This window comes from Bombina bombina, chromosome 2 (genome assembly GCF_027579735.1).
Source record: "Bombina bombina isolate aBomBom1 chromosome 2, aBomBom1.pri, whole genome shotgun sequence".
Classification (NCBI taxonomy): Eukaryota; Metazoa; Chordata; class Amphibia; order Anura; family Bombinatoridae; genus Bombina; species Bombina bombina.
The window spans coordinates 1,283,133,954-1,283,156,252 of record NC_069500.1 but is presented as its reverse complement, the minus strand read 5'-3'; the positions used below and the strand labels follow the sequence as shown (position 1 = coordinate 1,283,156,252).

Sequence of the window (22,299 nt, the reverse complement as noted above, 5' to 3'; positions counted from 1 at the left end):
ATTGCATTGAAGAGGGGCACTCGGCAGGGTTGTCCTCTCTCTCCGCTCCTCTTTGACGTAGCCATAGAACCTTTAGCAATTAGGATCAGGAGCTCACTGGAGGGTATAAAAATTAGAAACCATGAAATGAAAGTAGGATTATACGCGGATGACTTACTTATATATTTATCTAATACAGCAAAAAATATTCCAAAGCTCCTGCAGATTACTGACCATTTTGGGGTATTCTCAGGATATAAAGTAAATGCCACAAAATCTGAATTAATTTGGCTCAGGAAAAATAAGACTAGCAAGACAGATTTACCCTTCAGAGTGGTTTCAGACTCAATGAAATATTTAGGAATTAAAATTCCAATTAATTTAAAAGATTTGTATAAGGCGAATATAACCCCAATGTTAGGATATATCAAGGAAAGGCTTAGGGTCTGGCAAAATTTACCACTTTCAATATCCGGCCGAACAGCCCTATTTAAAATGGTACTTCTCCCCAAGTTGCTCTACATTTTACAAAATGTCCCATTGATCTTATTCGAGAAAGATATACGGTCAATAAATTCGTCAATTGGCCAATTTATATGGCAGGGGAAAAAATCGAAGATAGCTTTTTCTAAATTAACAGCGCCAAGAGAAATGGGAGGACTGGCTTTGCCAAATTTAAGATCATATAACCTCTGTTTTCTAGCCCGCATATTAGTAGATTGGTTCTTAACTAAGAACTATGTTCTAAACAATGATCTTGAACTTAATGTTTGTGAACCATATTCTCCAATAGCCCTGGCACACATGGACCTCAGAGATCTTCCAACAAGCATAAAGGAACTTAAATTCATTCTGAACCCGCTTAAAGCATGGTCTAAATTATCCAAATCTCTTTCAATATCTCCCTTGGTATCAAAATATCTCCCCTTAATTAGAAACCCGAATTTCCAACCAGGTCTGAACTCAGTTGTTTTTAATAGATGGCACAGCAATGGTCTGAATAGAGTTGTTCATTTAATTAACCAGGAGAGAAAATGTGTTAAATCTTTCGAGGAATTACGGACTGAATTCAATTTGCCAAACAAAGATTTTTTCGCATACCTACAGATAAGACATTATATAGCAGATCTCATCCATAAGACTGGGTGGAACTGGTCCTTGGGTAGCTTAGAAACCTGGTTAACAATATCTAAAAATTCTTCCATGTCCATTGCATCGTGCTACTATACATTGAGCCTCAACAGGGCCACCCCTATGTTGGAAAAGTTGGCCTTGACCTGGAATAGTTTAATTCCATACAGCAATATTGATTCTGAAACTATTCAACTTTCAGTCAATAAAGTAATAAAAACGACATTTTCTTCTAATTGGCGAGATGCTCATCTGAAACTTTTACATGGGGCATACTTCACCCCGGAAAAAGGCCTCAGAGTCCGAAATCATGAGTTTAACAAATGCCCTAAATGTTCTTATTTAGCTGCAGATTTAATACATATGTTTTGGCAGTGCCCTAGACTGAGAAATATATGGTCCAAGCTGGAGTATTGGCTCAAGAATAAACTTAAAATTGACCGAATAGCTCTTTCACTGTTCCAGATCATATTTTGTCTAAAACCTGAAGATGGGCAACAGCCCAATGAAAAACTAGTTAATTTATCTATCCTAGCTACCAGATACTTGATATGTAAGAAATGGAAAATGAGGTTGATACCAACTATTCCTGAAATCAGGGATCATATAAAGAAACAATGTGTCTTAGAACAGAAAAATACCAATATAGATAATGAAATTGATGTAAAGAAATTTTTCGATAAATGGGCGCCATTCATTAAGATTTTTCCTGAAAGAGAAATCGATTACTTGATTTCCCCATTTAAGAATTCGGAGATAATACTATTGGGTATCTGGTGATTTAGAGGAATTTTTAGAGAACCGGGCTCTTCCTTCTCCCTCCATCCTATCCTTTATCTCTTCCTTTTTTTTTTTTTTTTTTTTCTCTCTTCCCTTCCCCTCCCCCCTTTCCCCCCCCCCCTTTTTTTTTTTTTTCTCTTTTCCCTTTTCCCTTTCTTTAAAATATAAATAAAACAATCCAACAATGAGGTAAGAGAAGTTAGACAGATGGTTTAGGATCAACCGCTTGATATATGATGGGTAATATGCAGTTCTTTTTTTTTCATTTTTTTTCTTTTTCCTCTCCTGTTTGGGGTTTTTGAATGTTAATGATTAATTATTTCTCTTGATTGTTGTCTATGAATCATAATATTTTTGATCCTCTGTTTTCATGGAATTGTACTCATTGTTGGTAACAAAATAAATGATAAAAAAAAAAAATGGGATGTTCTACCTAAATCATGAAAGAAAAAAAATTGGGTTTCATATCCCTTTAAGACAGTATCATATAGTAAAGCTTTCAAATAACACTATTATTTAGGATATATATTGGCAGCAGTGGTGTTTTACAACTTTTTTTTTAAAATCTTCATAAACTGTTAAATATAGGAAATACCCTTTTCATTCAAAAGATATAGAGAGTCCACAACATCATTCAATTACTAGTGGGAATATCACTCCTGGCCAGCAGGAGGAGGCAAAGAGCACCACAGCAAAGCTGTTAAAGGGATAGTAAACACCAAAAATGTTATTGTTTAAAAAGAAAGATAATCCCTTTATTTACCATTCCCCAGTTTTGCACAGCCAACTCTGTTATAGAAATATACTTTTTACCTCTGTAATTACCTTGTATCTAAGCTTCTGCAGACTGCCTCCTTATCTCAAATCTTTTGACAGACTTGCATTTTAGGCAATTAGTTCTGACTCTTAAATAACTTCACGTGCATGAGCACAGTGTTATCTATATGAAACATATGAACTTACGCCCACTAGCTGTGAAAAACTGTCAAATGCATTTAGATGAGAGGCGACCTTCAAGGACTTAGAAATTAGCATATGAGCCTACCTAGCCTTAGCTTTCAACTAAGAATAACAAGAGAACAAAGCAAATTTGATGATAAAAGTACATTAGAAAGTTGTTTAAAATTACATGCCCTATCTGAATCATGAAAGTTTAATTTAGACTTCACTATCCCTTTATGTGTCACTCCCCTACCCATAATCCACAGTCATTCTTTTTGCCTCTGTCAATGGAGAAGGTGAAGTTTGGTGAGTGAAGAAATTAATTACTTTTTTGGGTACTTTTCCCTGCAAGCAAGGATTTGGGTTTAGCTGAGTCCACGTCAATCTCTTCAGTAGAGTAGTGGTGGCTTTTAAGCAGTTAGGAAGTTGTGAGGTGGTCCTTGTTTTGTTTCCTAACACATTGATGCCCATGGTACAGAAAGCCAGAGTTGGTTACTCTGTTCTTTCTTTTTCTACAGGTCTCTGTAAGGAGTATGTGTCCTTTCACACCTTGTGAGCTGTCTTCCTGCCGGACAGCTAGACTGCAGGTAAGTGTTTTTGTCTTCCAGGTCTTGGAGACTTGCACTTGAGAAGAATATGTCATATGCAGTAGATGGAGACGTTTTTAAAATCCTTTATACAGGACTTTCTTTGGCAGTGGGCACACACATTATGTATGTTGAGACTAGGGGTTAATCTTCCCTCTATTGGGACGTTTTTCCTCTTTGGGCTAATTTTGTTGAAATACTTTATTAGTATGTGTGTGGCTTATGTTTTATACAGGGATTTATGTATAAACTTAAAATTTGGCAGTTGGTTTTCTTTGCTTGCTTAGCTAGAACAGGCTAACTGACAGACTGCTTGAGTGTTTGTGTAAATTACGTTCTGGTGTTGTAGGCAGAGGGAAACGTGCGCCTTTTACTTGCTACATAGTTTCCTCTCTCTGCCGGTCATGTGACTTCTCTCTGCTGTCGAATAGTCACGGAGCGGACCAGCGTCATTGAATTTCAGTCTCTTCAGTGTCGATCTACTATATGATTGTTTCAGAGATTTCTGGCAGCCAAATTGTGTATAAGTGTTACGGTAAGGCACCTCAGCCTGTCTGAGGTGTAGGGGGCCTGATTGGTTTATTATTTTAAAGAATTTTTGCATATCAATAAGCGGCTGTTGTATTAAAAATTGTTAAAGTGACAGTGTATTTAAAAAATTTCTACAATTTGGGGATTTTTTTATTTAGTATTATGGACATGGACCAAGACTTTGTGTCTTTTGACAAATGCTTGTTATGCCTTGAGGCACAAATTGTTTTGCCTATGCAATTCTGTGCTGCATGCTTAGCTAGAACACTTCAATTTAAAGATAAATTGTTGCCCTCTGAGCCCAATGTTTCTCAGGATGATGCTGTTCAGGCAATGTCACAGCTTTCTCCTCAAACGTCCCAAACCTCTATGGCATCATATACAGTGCTCTACAGTTCCTCTCAGCCTCCTGGATGAGTTTATTTTCCTGCAGATTTTGCTGCACAGATATTTTCTGTGGTATCTGCGGTATTATCTGCTTTTCCTATGCTGGGAAAACACAAGGAAAATTAGACACTCAGATAGTAAGGTTTCCATTCTACCTACTGATACGCAGGTTGCCCTCCCTCATAAGTCTGATGAGGAGGATACATCGGTAGCCTCTGAGAGTGAAATCTCAGATTCGGACAGTATTATTCCTTCATCTGATACTAAAGAAGTAAACTTCAGATTTAAGCTTGAACACCTTCATGTACTGTTAAAGGAGGTATTGGCTACTTTGGACGACTCCAATACTTCTGTCGTTGTCAACACTAAGAAGTCAAGTAAACTTAATAAATACTATGATGTTTCTTCCTCTGTGGAAGTTTTTCCTGTCCCAGACCGTGTGACAGAGATTATTTCACAGTAGTGGGAAAAGCCAGGGATTCCTTTCTCCCTGTCTCCTGTATTTTAAAAAGATGTTTCCTGTTGCTGACTCCATTAAAGATTCTTGGCACACAGTGCTTAAAGTAGAAGGGGCTATTTCTACTCTGGGTAAGAGAACTACGATCCTTATAGAGGATAGCTGCTCGTTTAAGGATCCCATGGACAAAAAGCTGGAAGCTTATTTGAAGAAGATGTATGTTCATCAAAGTCTTCAATGGTAACCTGCAGTTGGTATTACCACAGTAGCAAGTGCAGCATTTTATTGGTGCAACACCTTGTCTGAATCAATTTTAGTAGAGACTCCATTGGAGGAGATACAAGATACGATTAAGGCTTTCAAACTAGCCAATTCCTTTATTTCTGATACTAACATGCAAGTTTTTAGACTGAGAGCCAAGATGCCTGGCTTCACTGTCCTAGCCCGCAGGGCATTGTGGCTAAAATCTTGGTCAGCTGATGTTACCAAGCTTCTTGCGCTTCCTTACAAGAGTAAGACGTTGTTCGGACCTGGTCTGGCAGAAATAATTTCTGATATTACGGGTGGAAAAGGGTCTTTTCTACCGCAAGACAAGAAGAACAGACTCAAAGGACGTCAAAGTAATTTTCGTTCCTTTCGTAACTTTAAAGGTCAAAAGTCTTCCTCTCCCTCTTCCGAGCAGGAGCAGTCCAAGTCTTCTTGTAAGCCCATTCAGTCTTGGAATAAGGGGAAGCAATCAAAGAAACCCTCAGCTGAGTCTAAGTCGGCATGAAGGGTCAGCCCCCGGTCCGGGATCGGATCAAGTGGGGGCAGACTTTCCCTGTTTTGTCAAGCGTGGAGATGAGATGTCCCAGATCCTTGTTCTGTGGACATAGTATCTCAGGGTTACAAAATAGAATTCAAAACTTTCCCTCCCAGGGGCAGATACCACCTCTCAAGATTATCTGCAGACCAGGTAAAAAGAAAAAAATTGCGTTCAGGACCTTTCATCCCTGGTAGTGATTATTCCAGTTCCAGTAAGGGAACAGGGTCTAGGATTCTATTCAAATCTGTTTGTGGTTCCCAAAAAAGAGGGAACTTTTCGACCCATTTTAGACCTAAAGTGCCTCAACAAGTTTCTCAGAAACTGTCCTTCAAAATGGAAACCCTTAGTTCCATTCTTCCTTTGGTCCAAGAGGGTATCTTCATGTTCCCATCCACAGGGATAATCACAAATTCCTGAGATTCACCTTTCTAGACAAAAACTTTCAGTTTGTGGCTCTTCCGTTTGGCCTTTTAAAGGTTCTGGTTCTCTCTTGGCAGTGACCAGGTCTCGGGGAATTGCAGTGGCGCCATACCTGGACGATACATTGGTTCAGGCTCCATCTTTTCTACAAGCAAACTCTCATACAGAGATCTTGTTGTCTTTTCTACGTTCCCACGGTTGGAAAGTGAATCTGGAAAAGAGTTCCCTTGTTCCAGCTACAAGGGTGGTTTTCTTAGGGACCATAATAGATTCCCTATCTATGAAGATTTTTATGACGAAGGTCAGAAAATCCAAATTTCTCCCGTCTCTCTTCAGTCAACTGTTCAGGCATTAGTGGCTCAATGTATGGAGGTAATTGGTTTGATGGTCGCTTCCATGAACATCATTCCCTTTGCTCGATTCCATTTGAGAGCTCTGCAATTATGCATGCTCAGACAATTGAATGGAGACTATTCAGATCTGTCTCGGAGGATAGATGTAGACCAGTCAACAAGAGACTCCCGTGGTAGTTTTCTCAGGACCATCTGTCTCAGGGCACATGCTTCTGGAAACCTTCCTGGGTGATTGTGACCGCGGACGCCAACCTACTAGGCTGGGGAGCAGTCTGGGACTCGTTAAAGGCGCAGGGACTGTGGACTGTCGGCTCTCCACATAAACATCTTGGAGTTGAGAGCGATTTACAATGCTCTGATGGCTTGGCCTCAATTGTCTTTAGTCCGGTTTATCAGGTTTCAGTCAGACAACATCACCTCAGTGGCTTACATCAACCACCAGGGAGGAACACGGAGTTCCTTAGCCATGAAGAAGATGGCACATATTATTCAGTGGGCGGAAGCTCACAATTGTTGTCTGCCATCCACATTCCTGGAGTAGACAACTGGGAAGCGGATTTCCTGAGCAGACATTTCATCCCGGGGAGTGGGCTCTCCATCTGGAGGTGTTTTCCAGGTTAACCCTCAAATGGAGGATGCCTGAGTTGGATCTGATGGTGTCTCGGCAGAACGCTCAGGACACTCTGATAGATGCTCTAAGCGGTTTCTTGGGATTTTGGTCTAGCATACCTGTTTCCTCCGTTTGCGCTCCTTCCACGAGTTATTGCTCGTTTCAAACAAGAGAGAGCATGGGTAATTTTAATAGCTCTTGCATGGCATCGCAGGATCTGGTATGCAGACCTAGTGAAGATGTCATCTCGGCTGCCTTGAAGGTTGCCTCTGAGGAAGGACCTTCTAACTCAGGGTCCATTCCTCCATCCAAATCTCGTTACTCTGAAGCTGACTGCTATGAGATTAAACACTTATTTCTGTCTAAGCGTGGATTTCCTGAGTCAAGCTCGCAAGCCTGTTACTTGAAAAATTTACCATAAGGTATGCCGTAAATACCTTTATTGGTGGGAATCTAAGGGCTACTCTTGGAGTAGGATCAGGATTCCTAGAATTTTGTCTTTCTCCAGGAAGGGCCGGAGAAAGGGTTGTCAGTCAGTTCTCTGAAAGGTCCGATTTCTGCATTATCTATTTTGTTACACAAGCATCTGGCAGATGTGCGAGATGTTCATTTTTTTATCAGGCCTGTGTTTAAACCTGTTGCTCCTTCTTGGAGCCTTAATCTTGTTCTTAAAGTTTTGCAGCAGGCTCCGTTTCAGCCAATGCATTCCATAGATATTAAGTTGCTATCTTGGAAGGTTTTGTTTCTTATTGCTATCTCTTCTACTCTGAGAGTTTCAGAACTCTCAGCTTTGCAGTGTGATTCGCCTTACCTTATCTTTCATGCGAATAAGCGGTTCTTCGTACTTAATTGATGTTTCTTCCTAAAGTGGTTTCGGATAGAAATATTAATCAGGTCATTGTTGTTCCTTCTCTCTGTCCCAATCCTTCTTCTCATAAAGAATGTCTGTTGCACAAATTGGATGTTGTGCGTGATCTACAATTCTACCGCCAGTCTTCTGCCCTGTCTGTTTGCTTCTCTGGAAAGCGTAAGGGTCAGAAGGCTACTTCTACTTCTCTTTCCCTCTGGTTGAGAAGCATGATTTGTTTTGCAGCCTCCTGAAAGAATTACAGCTCATTCCACTAGGGCTGTTTCCTCTTCTTTTTAAAATTTTACAAATTTGATACTTTTGCCTTGGCTGAGGCCTCTTTTGGGAGAAAGGGTTCTTCAAGTGGTGGTGCCTTCTGTTTAGGTCTGCCTGTCTTGTTCTCCCTCCCTGTTCATTCTGTGTCCTCTAGCTTGGGTTTTGGTTCCCACTAGTAATTGAATGACGTTGTGGACTCTCCATATCTTAGGAAAGAAAACAAAATGTATGCTTACCTGATAAATTTCTTTCTTTCCGGATATGGAGAGTCCACGACCCCACCCTTTATTAAGACAGTTATTTTTGACTAAACCTCAGGCACCTCTACACCTTTGTGTTATTCCTTTTCCATTTCCCTTCGGTCGAATGACTGGGGATTATGGGTAGGGGAGTGACACTTAACAGCTTTGCTGTGGTGCTATTTGCCGCCTCCTGCTGGCCAGGAGTGATATTCCCACAAGTAATTGAATGACGTCGTGGACGCTCCATATCCAGAAAGAAAGAAATTTATCAGGTAAGCATACATTTTGTTTTTTACATTTTTTATTTATTCTGGTATTGATTTAATTGTGTCATCTGCAAATGTACCATTACGAATTCTGTAGATCGACATGTTTTTATTTGATTAAAGGGACAGGAAACACAATTTTTTTTATTTCATGATTCAGATAGAAGATACAATTTTAAACAGCTTTTCAATCTACTTCTGTAATCTAATTTGTTTTGTTTATTTGGTATTCTATGTTGAAAAAGGATACCTAGTTGGGCCCAGGAGCTGCTTATTGGTGGCTGCAAATATATGCCTCATGTTATTGGCTCATCGAGTGTTCATTTTGCTCCCAGTAGTGCATTGCTGCTTCTTCAACAAAGGATATCAAGATAATGAAGCAAATTGGATAATAGGAGTAAATAGGAAAGTTTTTAATAATTGTATTCGCTATCTGAAACATGATAGTACAATTTTGGGTTTCATGTCACTTTAATTGACATTAGAAGTTAAAAGCTTGGTAATTGAAGATATACCTTCATTATATCAAGAAAAAAATTCCGGAGGTTGGCATAGCGTATGTTCTCTGTCTGTTGATTTAATATTTGTTCTATTATTATATTTTCATTGAATTGGTTAGGGTTTATTTCATAGTTATTTTACACAATTTAATGTTTCAGTTGGGGACAGAAACTTGCTACATGTAGTTCTGCTTACTGTCAAGCAGTAATCATGTTAAGGTAATTTCCAAGATATCAAGCTTTGCAATTTAATACTGTCTTATGCACTTAATTATATGTTATGTTCTCTACCACAACAGCTTTCAAAACGATTGATGGACAAAACATATAAAGAACAAGTCACAGATGTTTTACAGAAGTTGGAGCAGTATGGTGGGAAGGTAGATGTCCTTTCTTTTTACACTTATTTATCTTAATTGATAGTTGAAACACAGTTGTGTAGTTTTTTTTTCTTTCATACAGGTGGTGAGAGTCCACTATCCATTACTCCTGGGAATTACTCTTTCTGTCACTTAGGAGGAGACAAAGATTCCCAAACCCAGAGATCCCTATAAAACCCCTCCCACCTCACACAAACCTCAGTCTTTACTTTGCCTCCGTTGGAGGTGGTTGAAGAATGAAGATGTGCATTTGATTCTTCAGAGAAAGAGGTTTTCATTATAAATTAAGGCCCGGTAACATCTTAGACACTCATAGCTATATTTTGAGCACTTTTTAAGTTTACATATATACGTATTTCCTAATGTATATGGCCCTGGAACAGTATCTTTTACATTATTTGCTTGCGTTTTTGTAAATTTTGCACATCATTCTTTAGGTTTACGTGCGTCGCGGTTGTGCACATCAGGTTAATGCTTGTAGGGTTAGAACACTTTCCTTTAGTTCTTTAGCACGTCGGCCTGTTTAGCACGTCGGCCTGGGTTAGCGCACATTTGTCTTCGGCTGTGCGCATATCTGGTTTTTGCCGCATGTTTTTTTCACACACATTTCTTTATGAAGAGCGAAATCTGCCTTCAGATGTTATGTTTATGTCTCCTGCTTTGTTTCGCAGTTTGGCTTAGCGCACATTGTACCTGTGAGTTTATTTAAAAAACGACTTAGGAGGGGGTAAGTGATTTCCATTCCTTAAGAGCTTTTTAAGGGGGTTATATTGTTTATTGCATTGTGTGCCACATGCTATAATGGAACAGTCTGATTTTATCCCTAAATCCACCCAGGAAACTGAATCCCCTGAACACCTTTCCACCATTATTAGGTGTGCTTATTGTAAAAAAAATCTGAAGTGCCTTCTACAGCTCATTTATGTGACTCATGTTTAGAATTATTAGTGCAATCAGATCAACCTTATGCTGTTTCTTTGGGTATTAACGCACCTTCTGTTTTGTTCATTACATGAGAATACTGACATTGTTTCACCTACGGTGAATTTTTATTATCAAGGCTGCAGTTTCTGAGGCGCTGGCTGCTCTCCCTCCTTTAAACAAGCGCAAAAGGTCAGTTCAGATTTTGCCTTCTGCAAGTTCTATGTGTCCTGAAAACAGGGATACTGTTATGTCTTCATATAGTGAAGTTTCCTCTGGTGATGAGGACTCTTCAGCTGATGTTGAACCTGATATCTTCTGTTTTTTGTTTAAAGTTGAACATATTTGTTATCTTTTAAAGGATGTCTTAATTACTTTAGGGGTTAAAGATCCTAAAGTTTCTGGCGATAAGCCTTGTAATCATTTAAATTCAGTTTTTAAAACTTTTGTTAATCTCCCTGAGGATTTCCCTATTCCTGATGCTGTCTCTGACATGATTTCTAGAGAATGGCTTAAGCCAGGTAATTCATTTACTCCTTCTGCAAGGTTTAACAAGTTATCTTTTACCTCCTGCTAATATTGATTTGTGGGACACAGTTCCTAAGGTTGATGGGGCCATTTTCACTCTGGCTAAACGTACTACTAATCCTTCCTTCTTTTAGATACCCTTTAGATAAATTTGTCTTTTCATAGAAGGGCCTTTTTACATGCAGGTTATTTGCTCAGGCCATCTATTTCTATAGCTGATGTGGCTGCTGCTTCTACTCACTGGTTGTATAGTCTTTCAGATCAGTATTCTGATGACTCTGCTAGTGCAAGTCTGTTGGGTTTACTCAAGAGTGCTAATTCTTTTATTTGTGATGCTGTATTTAATATTATGAAGATTAATGTCCAAAGCATGTTTTCGGCAGTCCTTGCCAGGAGAGCCTTATAGCTTCAATCCTGGTCTGCTGATATGGTGTCAAAATCCAGATTATTATTTCTTTTCTTTCAGGGAAATAAATTGTTTGGTTCTGATTTAGATTCTATAATATCTACTGTTCCTGGAGGTAAAGGGGGTGTCTTCTTTAGAACAGAAAGTCTAGAGGGAAATCTTAAAGCTTCTAATAATTTTCTCAAAAGCAAGGTTCATTCTGGAGACCTAGTGCTAACTAGAACAAGTCAAAGCAGGGTAAGAAATATATCCCTACTACCAAAACTGTATGAAGGTGCGGCCCAACAATCCAGAGGTTCTGGTAGGGGGCAGATTAAGCCTCTTTCATGGGGATTGGTTTCAGTCTGTTCCAGACCCCTGGGTTCTGAATATAGTTTCTCATGGATATCAAATAGGATTGAGAGCAAGGCCTCCCAGAGGAAGGTTTTTTTATGTCCAATGTTCCAAGGAATCCTATAAAAGCTCAAGCTTTATTCAAGTCTGTCTCAGATCTGGAAGCTATGGGAGTAATTGTTCCAGTTCCTTTTAAATCAGTTTTAAATCCTTGAATATATATTTTGTTTTGTATAAATAGTCATTTTGGACTAAAGGAGAGACACATTCTGCACCACCTATAATGGATATTTACAGCTGATATTAATGAAAGCATTGGCTGGACTATGGTATAGAATGAAGACTAGAAGTGTGTCTCTATTTAATATCTAGTACAGCTGTCAGTGACTGATAATACCTATGATAACTGAGAGGTCTGATTACTTGATCGGTTGCCTGAATGTTTAACTCCTTGGAAGATGAATCTTATGTGTTTGATTTATTTACAGTAGATGTTTGGGGCTATAACCTATGATAGTTTACTGATAAGATGTATACTATTTTGTTTTGAGTAAATAACATTAATTGTTTTATATAATAATTCCTGTTTTAGGTCCCTAGTTGTGCTTTGCTATCTAATCTATGTTATATCCTTCACCTCCATAGCCTAAGAGAATCATAGCACCTCCAGTCTATGAGCTCCATGTACTAAGCTGTCTGCGAGGTGTTCGTGAGTTTTTCCCTCTAAATTTCACTGTGCGGTTTGAACATCTTATGTACTATGCCACAAATTTATTGAAAAACTGACATTTACAAGTGTCGAGCGATCTTGTCCGCAACTCTTATATTCTAGTCTTTTTTTGTAGTTAAAAAATTCTCGCTCAACATAAATCTTGCAATAAACAGTAATTACTAACACTACTTTTTCCGCACCTAGCTCGTGAAAAATCCCTCCCCAGCTTTTAGGTGGCGAGCACAATAATAAACAATAGGGTCTACAAGATATAGTGTGATAGAGGTACTTTCTATAAAGTAAGGAGTACAATAGACACTTTTTAATATCAGTCGAATGATAAAAATAGAAAATGGTGTAATAAAATATGGGCAGGATAGGCCTATATGTTAGATGATCAAAATTGTCACAAAATAACATAGATTTCTCCAACATAGGTGTGTCCGGTCCACGGCGTCATCCTTACTTGTGGGATATTCTCTTCCCCAACAGGAAATGGCAAAGAGCCCAGCAAAGCTGGTCACATGATCCCTCCTAGGCTCCGCCTACCCCAGTCATTCTCTTTGCCGTTGTACAGGCAACATCTCCACGGAGATGGCTTAGAGTTTTTTAGTGTTTAACTGTAGTTTTTCATTATTCAATCAAGAGTTTGTTATTTTCAAATAGTGCTGGTACGTACTATTTACTCAGAAACAGAAAAGAGATGAAGAATTCTGTTTGTATGAGGAAAATGATTTTAGCAACCGTAACTAAAATCCATGGCTGTTCCACACAGGACTGTTGAGAGCAATTAACTTCAGTTGGGGGAACAGTTTGCAGTCTCTTGCTGCTTGAGGTATGACACATTCTAACAAGACGATGTAATGCTGGAAGCTGTCATTTTCCCTATGGGATCCGGTAAGCCATGTTTATTACGATTGTAAATAAGGGCTTCACAAGGGCTTATTTAAACTGTAGACTTTTTTTGGGCTAAATCGATTGATATTAACACTTATTTAGCCTTGAGGAATCATTTATTCTGGGTATTTTGATTTAATAATATCGGCAGGCACTGTTTTAGACACCTTATTCTTTAGGGGCTTTCCCAAAGCATAGGCAGAGTCTCATTTTCGCGCCGGTGTTGCGCACTTGTTTTTGAGAGGCATGGCATGCAGTCGCATGTGAGAGGAGCTCTGATACTTATAAAAGACTTCTGAAGGCGTCATTTGGTATCGTATTCCCCTTTGGGTTTGGTTGGGTCTCAGCAAAGCAGATACCAGGGACTGTAAAGGGGTTTAAAGCTTAAAACGGCTCCGGTTCCGTTATTTTAAGGGTTAAAGCTTCCAAAATTGGTGTGCAATATTTTCAAGGCTTTAAGACGCTGTGGTGAAAATTTGGTGAATTTTGAACAATTCCTTCATGTTTTTTCGCAATTGCAGTAATAAAGTGTGTTCAGTTTAAAATTTAAAGTGACAGTAACGGTTTTATTTTAAAACGTTTTTTGTACTTTCTGATCAAGTTTATGCCTGTTTAACATGTCTGAACTACCAGATAGACTGTGTTCTGAATGTGGGGAAGCCAGAATTCCTATTCATTTAAATAAATGTGATTTATGTGATAATGACAATGATGCCCAAGATGATTCCTCAAGTGAGGGGAGTAAGCATGGTACTGCATCATTCCCTCCTTCGTCTACACGAGTCTTGCCCACTCAGGAGGCCCCTAGTACATCTAGCGCGCCAATACTCCTTACTATGCAACAATTAACGGCTGTAATGGATAATTCTGTCAAAAACATTTTAGCCAAAATGAACCCTTGTCAGCGTAAGCGTGGCTGCTCTGTTTTAGTTACTGAAGAGCATGACGACGCTGATATTAATATCTCTGAAGGGCCCCTAACCCAATCTGAGGGGGCCAGGGAGGTTTTGTCTGAGGGAGAAATTACTGATTTAGGGAACATTTCTCAGCAGGCTGAATCTGATGTGATTACATTTAAATTTAAATTGGAACATCTCCGCATTTTGCTTAAGGAGGTATTATCCACTCTGGATGATTGTGAAAATTTAGTCATCCCAGAGAAACTATGTAAAATGGACAAGTTCCTAGAGGTGCCGGGGCTCCCAGAAGCTTTTCCTATACCCAAGCGGGTGGCGGACATTGTTAATAAAGAATGGGAAAGGCCCGGTATTCCTTTCGTCCCTCCCCCCATATTTAAAAAATTGTTTCCTATGGTCGACCCCAGAAAGGACTTATGGCAGTCAGTCCCCAAGGTCGAGGGAGCGGTTTCTACTTTAAACAAACGCACCACTATTCCCATAGAGGATAGTTGTGCTTTCAAAGATCCTATGGATAAAAAATTAGAAGGTTTGCTTAAAAAGATGTTTGTTCAGCAGGGTTACCTTCTACAACCCATTTCATGCATTGTCCCTGTCACTACAGCCGCATATTTCTGGTTTGATGAACTGCTTAAGGTGCTCGATAGTGACTCTCCTCCTTATGAGGAGATTATGGACAGAATCAATGCTCTCAAATTGGCTAATTCTTTCACTCTAGACGCCTCTTTGCAATTGGCTAAGTTAGCGGCTAAGAACTCTGGGTTTGCTATTGTGGCGCGCAGAGCGCTTTGGTTGAAATCTTGGTCGGCTGATGCGTCTTCCAAGAACAAGCTACTAAACATTCCTTTCAAGGGGAAAACGCTGTTTGGTCCTGACTTGAAAGAGATTATCTCTGATATCACTGGGGGTAAGGGCCACGCCCTTCCTCAGGATCGGCCCTTCAAGGCAAAAAATAGACCTAATTTTCGTCCCTTTCGTAAAAACGGACCAGCCCAAGGTGTTACGTCCTCTAAGCAAGAGGGTAATACTTCTCAGGCCAAGCCAGCTTGGAGACCAATGCAAGGCTGGAACAAGGGAAAGCAGGCCAAGAAACCTGCCACTGCTACCAAGACAGCATGAAATATTGGCCCCCGATCCGGGACCGGATCTGGTGGGGGGCAGACTCTCTCTCTTCGCTCAGGCTTGGGCAAGAGATGTTCTGGATCCTTGGGCGCTAGAAATAGTCTCCCAGGGTTATCTTCTGGAATTCAAGGGACTTCCCCCAAGGGGGAGGTTCCACAAGTCGCAGTTGTCTTCAGACCACATAAAAAGACAGGCGTTCTTACATTGTGTAGAAGACCTGTTAAAAATGGGAGTGATTCATCCTGTTCCATTAAGAGAACAAGGGATGGGGTTCTACTCCAATCTGTTCATAGTTCCCAAAAAAGAGGGAACGTTCAGACCAATCCTAGATCTCAAGATCTTAAACAAATTTCTCAAGGTCCCATCGTTCAAGATGGAAACCATTCGAACTATCCTTCCTTCCATCCAGGAAGGTCAATTTATGACCACGGTGGATTTAAAGGATGCGTATCTACATATTCCTATCCACAAGGAACATCATCGGTTCCTAAGGTTTGCATTCCTGGACAAACATTACCAGTTCGTGGCGCTTCCTTTCGGATTAGCCACTGCTCCAAGGATTTTCACAAAGGTACTAGGGTCCCTTCTAGCGGTGCTAAGACCAAGGGGCATTGCAGTAGTACCTTACCTGGACGACATTCTGATTCAAGCGTCGTCCCTTCCTCAAGCAAAGGCTCACACGGACATTGTCCTGGCCTTTCTCAGATCTCACGGCTGGAAAGTGAACGTGGAAAAGAGTTCTCTATCCCCGTCAACAAGGGTTCCCTTCTTGGGAACAATTATAGACTCCTTAGAAATGAGGATCTTTCTAACAGAGGCCAGAAAAACAAAGCTTCTGGACTCTTGTCGGATACTTCATTCCGTTCCTCTTCCTTCCATAGCTCAGTGCATGGAAGTGATCGGGTTGATGGTGGCGGCGATGGACATAGTTCCTTTTGCGCGCATTCATCTAAGACCATTACAACTGTGCATGCTCAGTCAGTGGAATGGGGACTATACAGACTTGTCTCCGAAGATACAAGTAAATCAGAGGACCAGAGACTCACTCCGTTGGTGGCTGTCCCTGGACAATCTGTCTCAAGGGATGATGTTCCACAGACCAGAGTGGGTCATTGTCACGACCGACGCCAGTCTGATAGGCTGGGGCGCGGTCTGGGGATCCCTGAAAGCTCAGGGTCTTTGGTCTCGGGAAGAATCTCTTCTACCGATAAATATTCTGGAACTGAGAGCGATATTCAATGCGCTCCAGGCCTGGCCCCAGCTTGCGAGGACCAGGTTCATACGGTTTCAATCAGACAACATGACGACTGTTGCGTACATCAACCATCAGGGGGGAACAAGGAGTTCCCTAGCGATGGAAGAAGTAACCAAAATTATTCTTTGGGCGGAGTCTCACTCCTGCCACCTGTCTGCTATCCACATCCCAGGAGTGGAAAATTGGGAAGCGGATTTTCTGAGTCGTCAGACATTGCATCCGGGGGAGTGGGAACTCCATCCGGAAATCTTTGCCCAAGTCACTCACCTGTGGGGCATTCCAGACATGGATCTGATGGCCTCTCGTCAGAACTTCAAAGTTCCTTGCTACGGGGCCAGATCCAGGGATCCCAAGGCGGCTCTAGTGGATGCACTAGTAGCACCTTGGACCTTCAAACTAGCTTATGTGTTCCCGCCATTTCCTCTCATCCCCAGGCTGATAGCCAGGATCAAGCAGGAGAGGGCGTCGGTGATCTTGATAGCTCCTGCGTGGCCACGCAGGACTTGGTATGCAGATCTGGTGAATATGTCATCGGCTCCACCTTGGAAGCTACCTTTGAGACGAGACCTTCTTGTTCAGGGTCCGTTCGAACATCCGAATCTGGTTTCACTCCAGCTGACTGCTTGGAGATTGAACGCTTGATTTTATCGAAGCGAGGATTCTCAGATTCTGTGATCGATACTCTTGTTCAGGCCAGAAAGCCTGTGACTAGAAAGATTTACCACAAAATTTGGAAAAAATATATCTGTTGGTGTGAATCTAAAGGATTCCCTTGGGACAAGGTTAAGATTCCTAGGATTCTATCCTTCCTTCAAGAAGGATTGGAAAAAGGATTATCTGCAAGTTCCCTGAAGGGACAGATTTCTGCCTTGTCGGTATTACTTCACAAAAAGCTGGCAGCTGTGCCAGATGTTCAAGCCTTTGTTCAGGCTCTGGTTAGAATCAAGCCTGTTTACAAACCTTTGACTCCTCCTTGGAGTCTCAATTTAGTTCTTTCAGTTCTTCAGGGGGTTCCGTTTGAACCCTTACATTCCGTTGATATTAAGTTATTATTTTGGAAAGTTTTTGTTTTTAGTTGCGATTTCTTCTGCTAGAAGAGTCTCAGAATTATCTGCTCTGCAGTGTTCTCCTCCTTATCTGGTGTTCCATGCAGATAAGGTGGTTTTACGTACTAAACCTGGTTTTCTTCCAAAAGTTGTTTCTAACAAAAACATTAACCAGGAGATTATCGTACCTTCTCTGTGTCCAAAACCAGTTTCAAAGAAGGAACGTTTGTTGCACAATTTGGATGTTGTTCGCGCTCTAAAATTCTATTTAGATGCTACAAAGGATTTTAGACAAACATCTTCCTTGTTTGTTGTTTATTCAGGTAAAAGGAGAGGTCAAAAAGCAACTTCTACCTCTCTCTCTTTTTGGATTAAAAGCATCATCAGATTGGCTTACGAGACTGCCGGACGGCAGCCTCCCGAAAGAATCACAGCTCATTCCACTAGGGCTGTGGCTTCCACATGGGCCTTCAAGAACGAGGCTTCTGTTGATCAGATATGTAGGGCAGCGACTTGGTCTTCACTGCACACTTTTACCAAATTTTACAAGTTTGATACTTTTGCTTCTTCTGAGGCTATTTTTGGGAGAAAGGTTTTGCAAGCCGTGGTGCCTTCCATTTAGGTGACCTGATTTGCTCCCTCCCTTCATCCGTGTCCTAAAGCTTTGGTATTGGTTCCCACAAGTAAGGATGACGCCGTGGACCGGACACACCTATGTTGGAGAAAACAGAATTTATGTTTACCTGATAAATTTCTTTCTCCAACGGTGTGTCCGGTCCACGGCCCGCCCTGGTTTTTTTAATCAGGTCTGATATTTTATTTTCTTTAACTACAGTCACCACGGTACCATATGGTTTCTCCTATGCAAATATTCCTCCTTAACGTCGGTCGAATGACTGGGGTAGGCGGAGCCTAGGAGGGATCATGTGACCAGCTTTGCTGGGCTCTTTGCCATTTCCTGTTGGGGAAGAGAATATCCCACAAGTAAGGATGACGCCGTGGACCGGACACACCGTTGGAGAAAGAAATTTATCAGGTAAACATAAATTCTGTTTTTCAAAATTTTGGAACTAATAAGAAATTGGCTAAACCTACTATATATACACCTATATAATTCTAATAGGATTAACATTCTATTAAAATAATTAAAATTTAAGAAATTAGATTTATTACATTTTATACCTCTTAGGTCGCTATCACAATCATCTGTAATCCCAACGATAACTTTGGGGCCTAAATGCTGCACCAGTCTCTGCTCGTAATCGGTCAGATCTGCTACATAAGCTGTTCCTCCTCCGGTAGCACGGGAAGAATTTCTTTGATGTTTGTCTTATATGTGTATTTGTTAAAGTGATATATCTTCACTGTTTATATCCGTTTGTATAGCTGCTAGTTAGTGCTCCCTTTATTGTGTAGCAAATTTCTTAGTGAGAGTGGTTGGGATACCACTCTATTTAGGGAAGCTGTGCTATATTTGTTGTCAGGGTTTTTTCTATATATTGTTTACATTTAAACCTCTAAATTTCTGCCTGTTTCTATGCCACTATAGGCAGCCTTTTAATCACATGCTTTTTTATTTGCTTTTCACAGCAGGAGCCCGCTAGTTCTTGTGGGTCATATAGATACAATTGTGATCATGCCTAAGGAGTTATTTAAGACTTAGTACAACACGGTACTAAATGCAAGTCAATAGATAATAAATAAAAAGTCATGTGATCAGGGGGCTGTCAGAAGATTCTTAGATTCAAGGTAATCACAGAAGTAAAAAGTATATTAATATACTGTAACTGTGTGCAAAACTGGGGAATGGGTAATAAAGGGATTGTCTATCTTTTAAAACAATAACAATTCTATTGTAGACTGTCCCTTTAAGGAGTTTGCAGGCTCCTCTTTTTGAGCCTATGCATAAGATGGATATTAAATTACTTTCTAGGAAGATGTTTATTTTGGCTATTTCTTCTGCTAGAAGAGTTTTTGAGTTATCTGTTCTTTATTGTTATACTCCTTATCTGATTTTTTTTTTTTATCGAGATAAGGATGTTTTACCTACTTCATTTTATTTTTTGCCTAAAGTTTGTGTCCTAATCCTAAGAAGGCTTTAGAGAGATCTTTGCATTCTTTAGACATTGTTAGGGCATTGAAATATTACATTGATGCTACTAAGGACTTCTAGTTTGTTAATTTATTTTTCTGGTCCTAGGAAGGGTCAGCATGTTTCTGCTGTTTATTTGGCATCTTGGCTGAAACATTTGATTCACAAAGCTTATTTGGAGGCAGGTCAGCCTCCACCGCAGCAAATTACTGCTCATTCTACTAGGTCAGTTGCCATTTCTTGAGACTTCAGTTGATCGGATTTGTAAGGCAGCTACTTGGTCTTCTTTGCATACTTTTACAAATACATTTTTATCGGGGGTTGTGGATTTAATTTATCAGTGAAAAAAAATATGATTTTAAATCCCTTCCTTAATGTTATTATTCGTGGACTCCACACCTTGGGTATTAGTTCCCAGGAGTAATGGATCGTGAACTCTCACCACCTCCATGAAAGAAAACATAATTTATGCTTACCTGATAGATTACATTTTTTTCATGCTGGTGAGAGTCCATGAGACCCCACCCTGATGTTTTTTAAGATTAATTTTTTCCCTGCTCCTTTTTAAGACTCTTATTTTTTTTCTTATTTGACTTTGCTTGGCTATACGTTACATATAACATAGCTATGAGTGTCTAAAATGTTACCGGGCCTTAATATATACTGAAAACCTCTTTCTCTGAAGAATCAAATGCACATCTCCATTCTTCAACCACCTCCAGCGGAGGAAAAGTAAAGACAGTGAGTAGGGGAATGACGTCGCTCCAGCCTAAGGAGGGTGTGTGCGCTGTTGTCCAATCACCGCCCCAGAATGTTGGCACAAATGGAAGCACTGATGGCGTGGTGCCAGCTAAGGTAAGAATCAAGCCAAATCCATAACAAAAGGGTAGAAGGAAGCAGCACTCTTAATCCATTGTCCATTAAAATCCAAAAAAAAATTATTTCATATAATTAAAACCAAAACAGACAGCACAGCACAGTACAGAATTCCTATGATTAAGTGCTGCATAGCACGAAACATGTAAGGATTTGCTCCCCCTCCACTTGTGAAGTCTGTACTGTGCTGTGCTGTCTGTTTTGGTTTTAATTAAATGAAATAAAAAATTTTTGGATTTTAATGGACAATGGATTAAGAGTGCTGCTTCCTTCTACCCTTTTGTTATGGGAGGCAAAGTAAAGACTGGGGTATGTTTGAGGTGGGAAGGATTTTATAGGGCTCTTGGGGTTTGGGAATCTTTGACTCCTCCTAGTGGTAAAGAAGAGTAATTTCTCTGAGTAATGGATCGTGGACTCCCCACACCATGAAATAAATTTAATTTACCAGGTAAAGCATAAATTGTGTTTTTGAATAACAAACGTTTCAAAGAGCAATAATAGTTGAAAAATGACATGCTCTAATTTGTTAGAGCATGTAATTTTAAGACTATCGACCCTACACTACTGTGTGTTTAAAACATTCAAAGAGGATAAACACACAGTAGAATTGCTGCCCGGAAACAGCCGCTGATCCAATCAGTGTGATTAGTGCTGCTGATTGGATCAGCTTCGGGTTCTGCTTGGCACCAGCAGTACTCCGCAGGTCTGAGGGGCACTTCTACTGTGTGTTTAACCACTGTAGAAATTTGAAATATCTATTGCCCACAATGAAAAATTGTTATTGTATAATTATTTGTAATGTAAATAATTTGGGCAAGATTTATCAAGTGTGTGTAGTTCTCCTATGTGTTCTCCTCAGCTCTCCTTCAGAGAAGTGCATCTGTGCACTCAAATTTATCAAAAAATTGTTTGTTTTTTGCTCTTTTGTAAACATCTTTGAGGAGATGTAAAGATAAATTTCTCCAGTCGGATTAATATCTGCGCCTTAATTATCATTGTAAATAAGCAACAATTCTTCCTGTGTCATAAATCAATAGAAATATTTATACAGCCCCACTTCAACAAACTCTCATGGAAGAAAATCTAAGTTTTCATTATTTTAATGCTTCTATTTATATATTATTTTTTTCCTCCATTATATATTATTCTGGCGCCCCAATACATATTATTATTGCGCTTTGCTATTTATAATTATTTTTTTTGTAACATTGCTTCTACAACTGGTAGAGAATAGATTTCTAATGCTGTTCTCTACAGTAGTTATGGAGCGCTTTAATGCACGCATTTGCAGGTAAACTTTTAGTCCGCTATAGGAGAAAAGAAATCATACATTTGTAACTAGTCGAATTAAAGAGGATTACTATAGGAAATATGACTCAAAGGATCTAATTTAACCTTTTTTTTTTTTTTTTTTTTTGGAGCACCCGTTCTCCAAGGAGAATGGGAAGAGAATGGGAGAAATTTACAGTCAAACTTGCCCAATCATAAGCACACTTTTGGGGCAAACATAGGAGAAAAGCAAAGATTAATCTTGCCCTTTGTGTTAAAGGGACAGTCAACTCCAAATTTTGTATTGTTTAAAAAGATAGATATTCCCTTTATTACCCATTCCCCAGTTTTGCATAAGATACCTTTGACAGCCCCCTGATCATATGGCTATTTTAGCCAATTAGTGCAGTGTCATCCACAACCCACAGGCAT

General features: G+C 39.9%; 1 protein-coding gene across 3 annotated transcripts in view; it reads left to right on the top strand.

The window, feature by feature from the left end:
* PACRGL (parkin coregulated like) overlaps window positions 1-22,299 on the top strand; it is a 122,647-nt gene that overhangs the window by 88,260 nt on the left and 12,088 nt on the right. For 2 of the 3 annotated variants that reach the window (XM_053704098.1, XM_053704099.1), the window contains one exon: window positions 9,413-9,493. In XM_053704098.1, the coding sequence (XP_053560073.1) occupies window positions 9,413-9,493 (81 nt within the window). Of the gene's footprint in view, window positions 1-9,272; window positions 9,333-9,412; window positions 9,494-22,299 lie in introns of those variants that run through there. The other variant, XM_053704100.1, reaches the window with a different exon arrangement.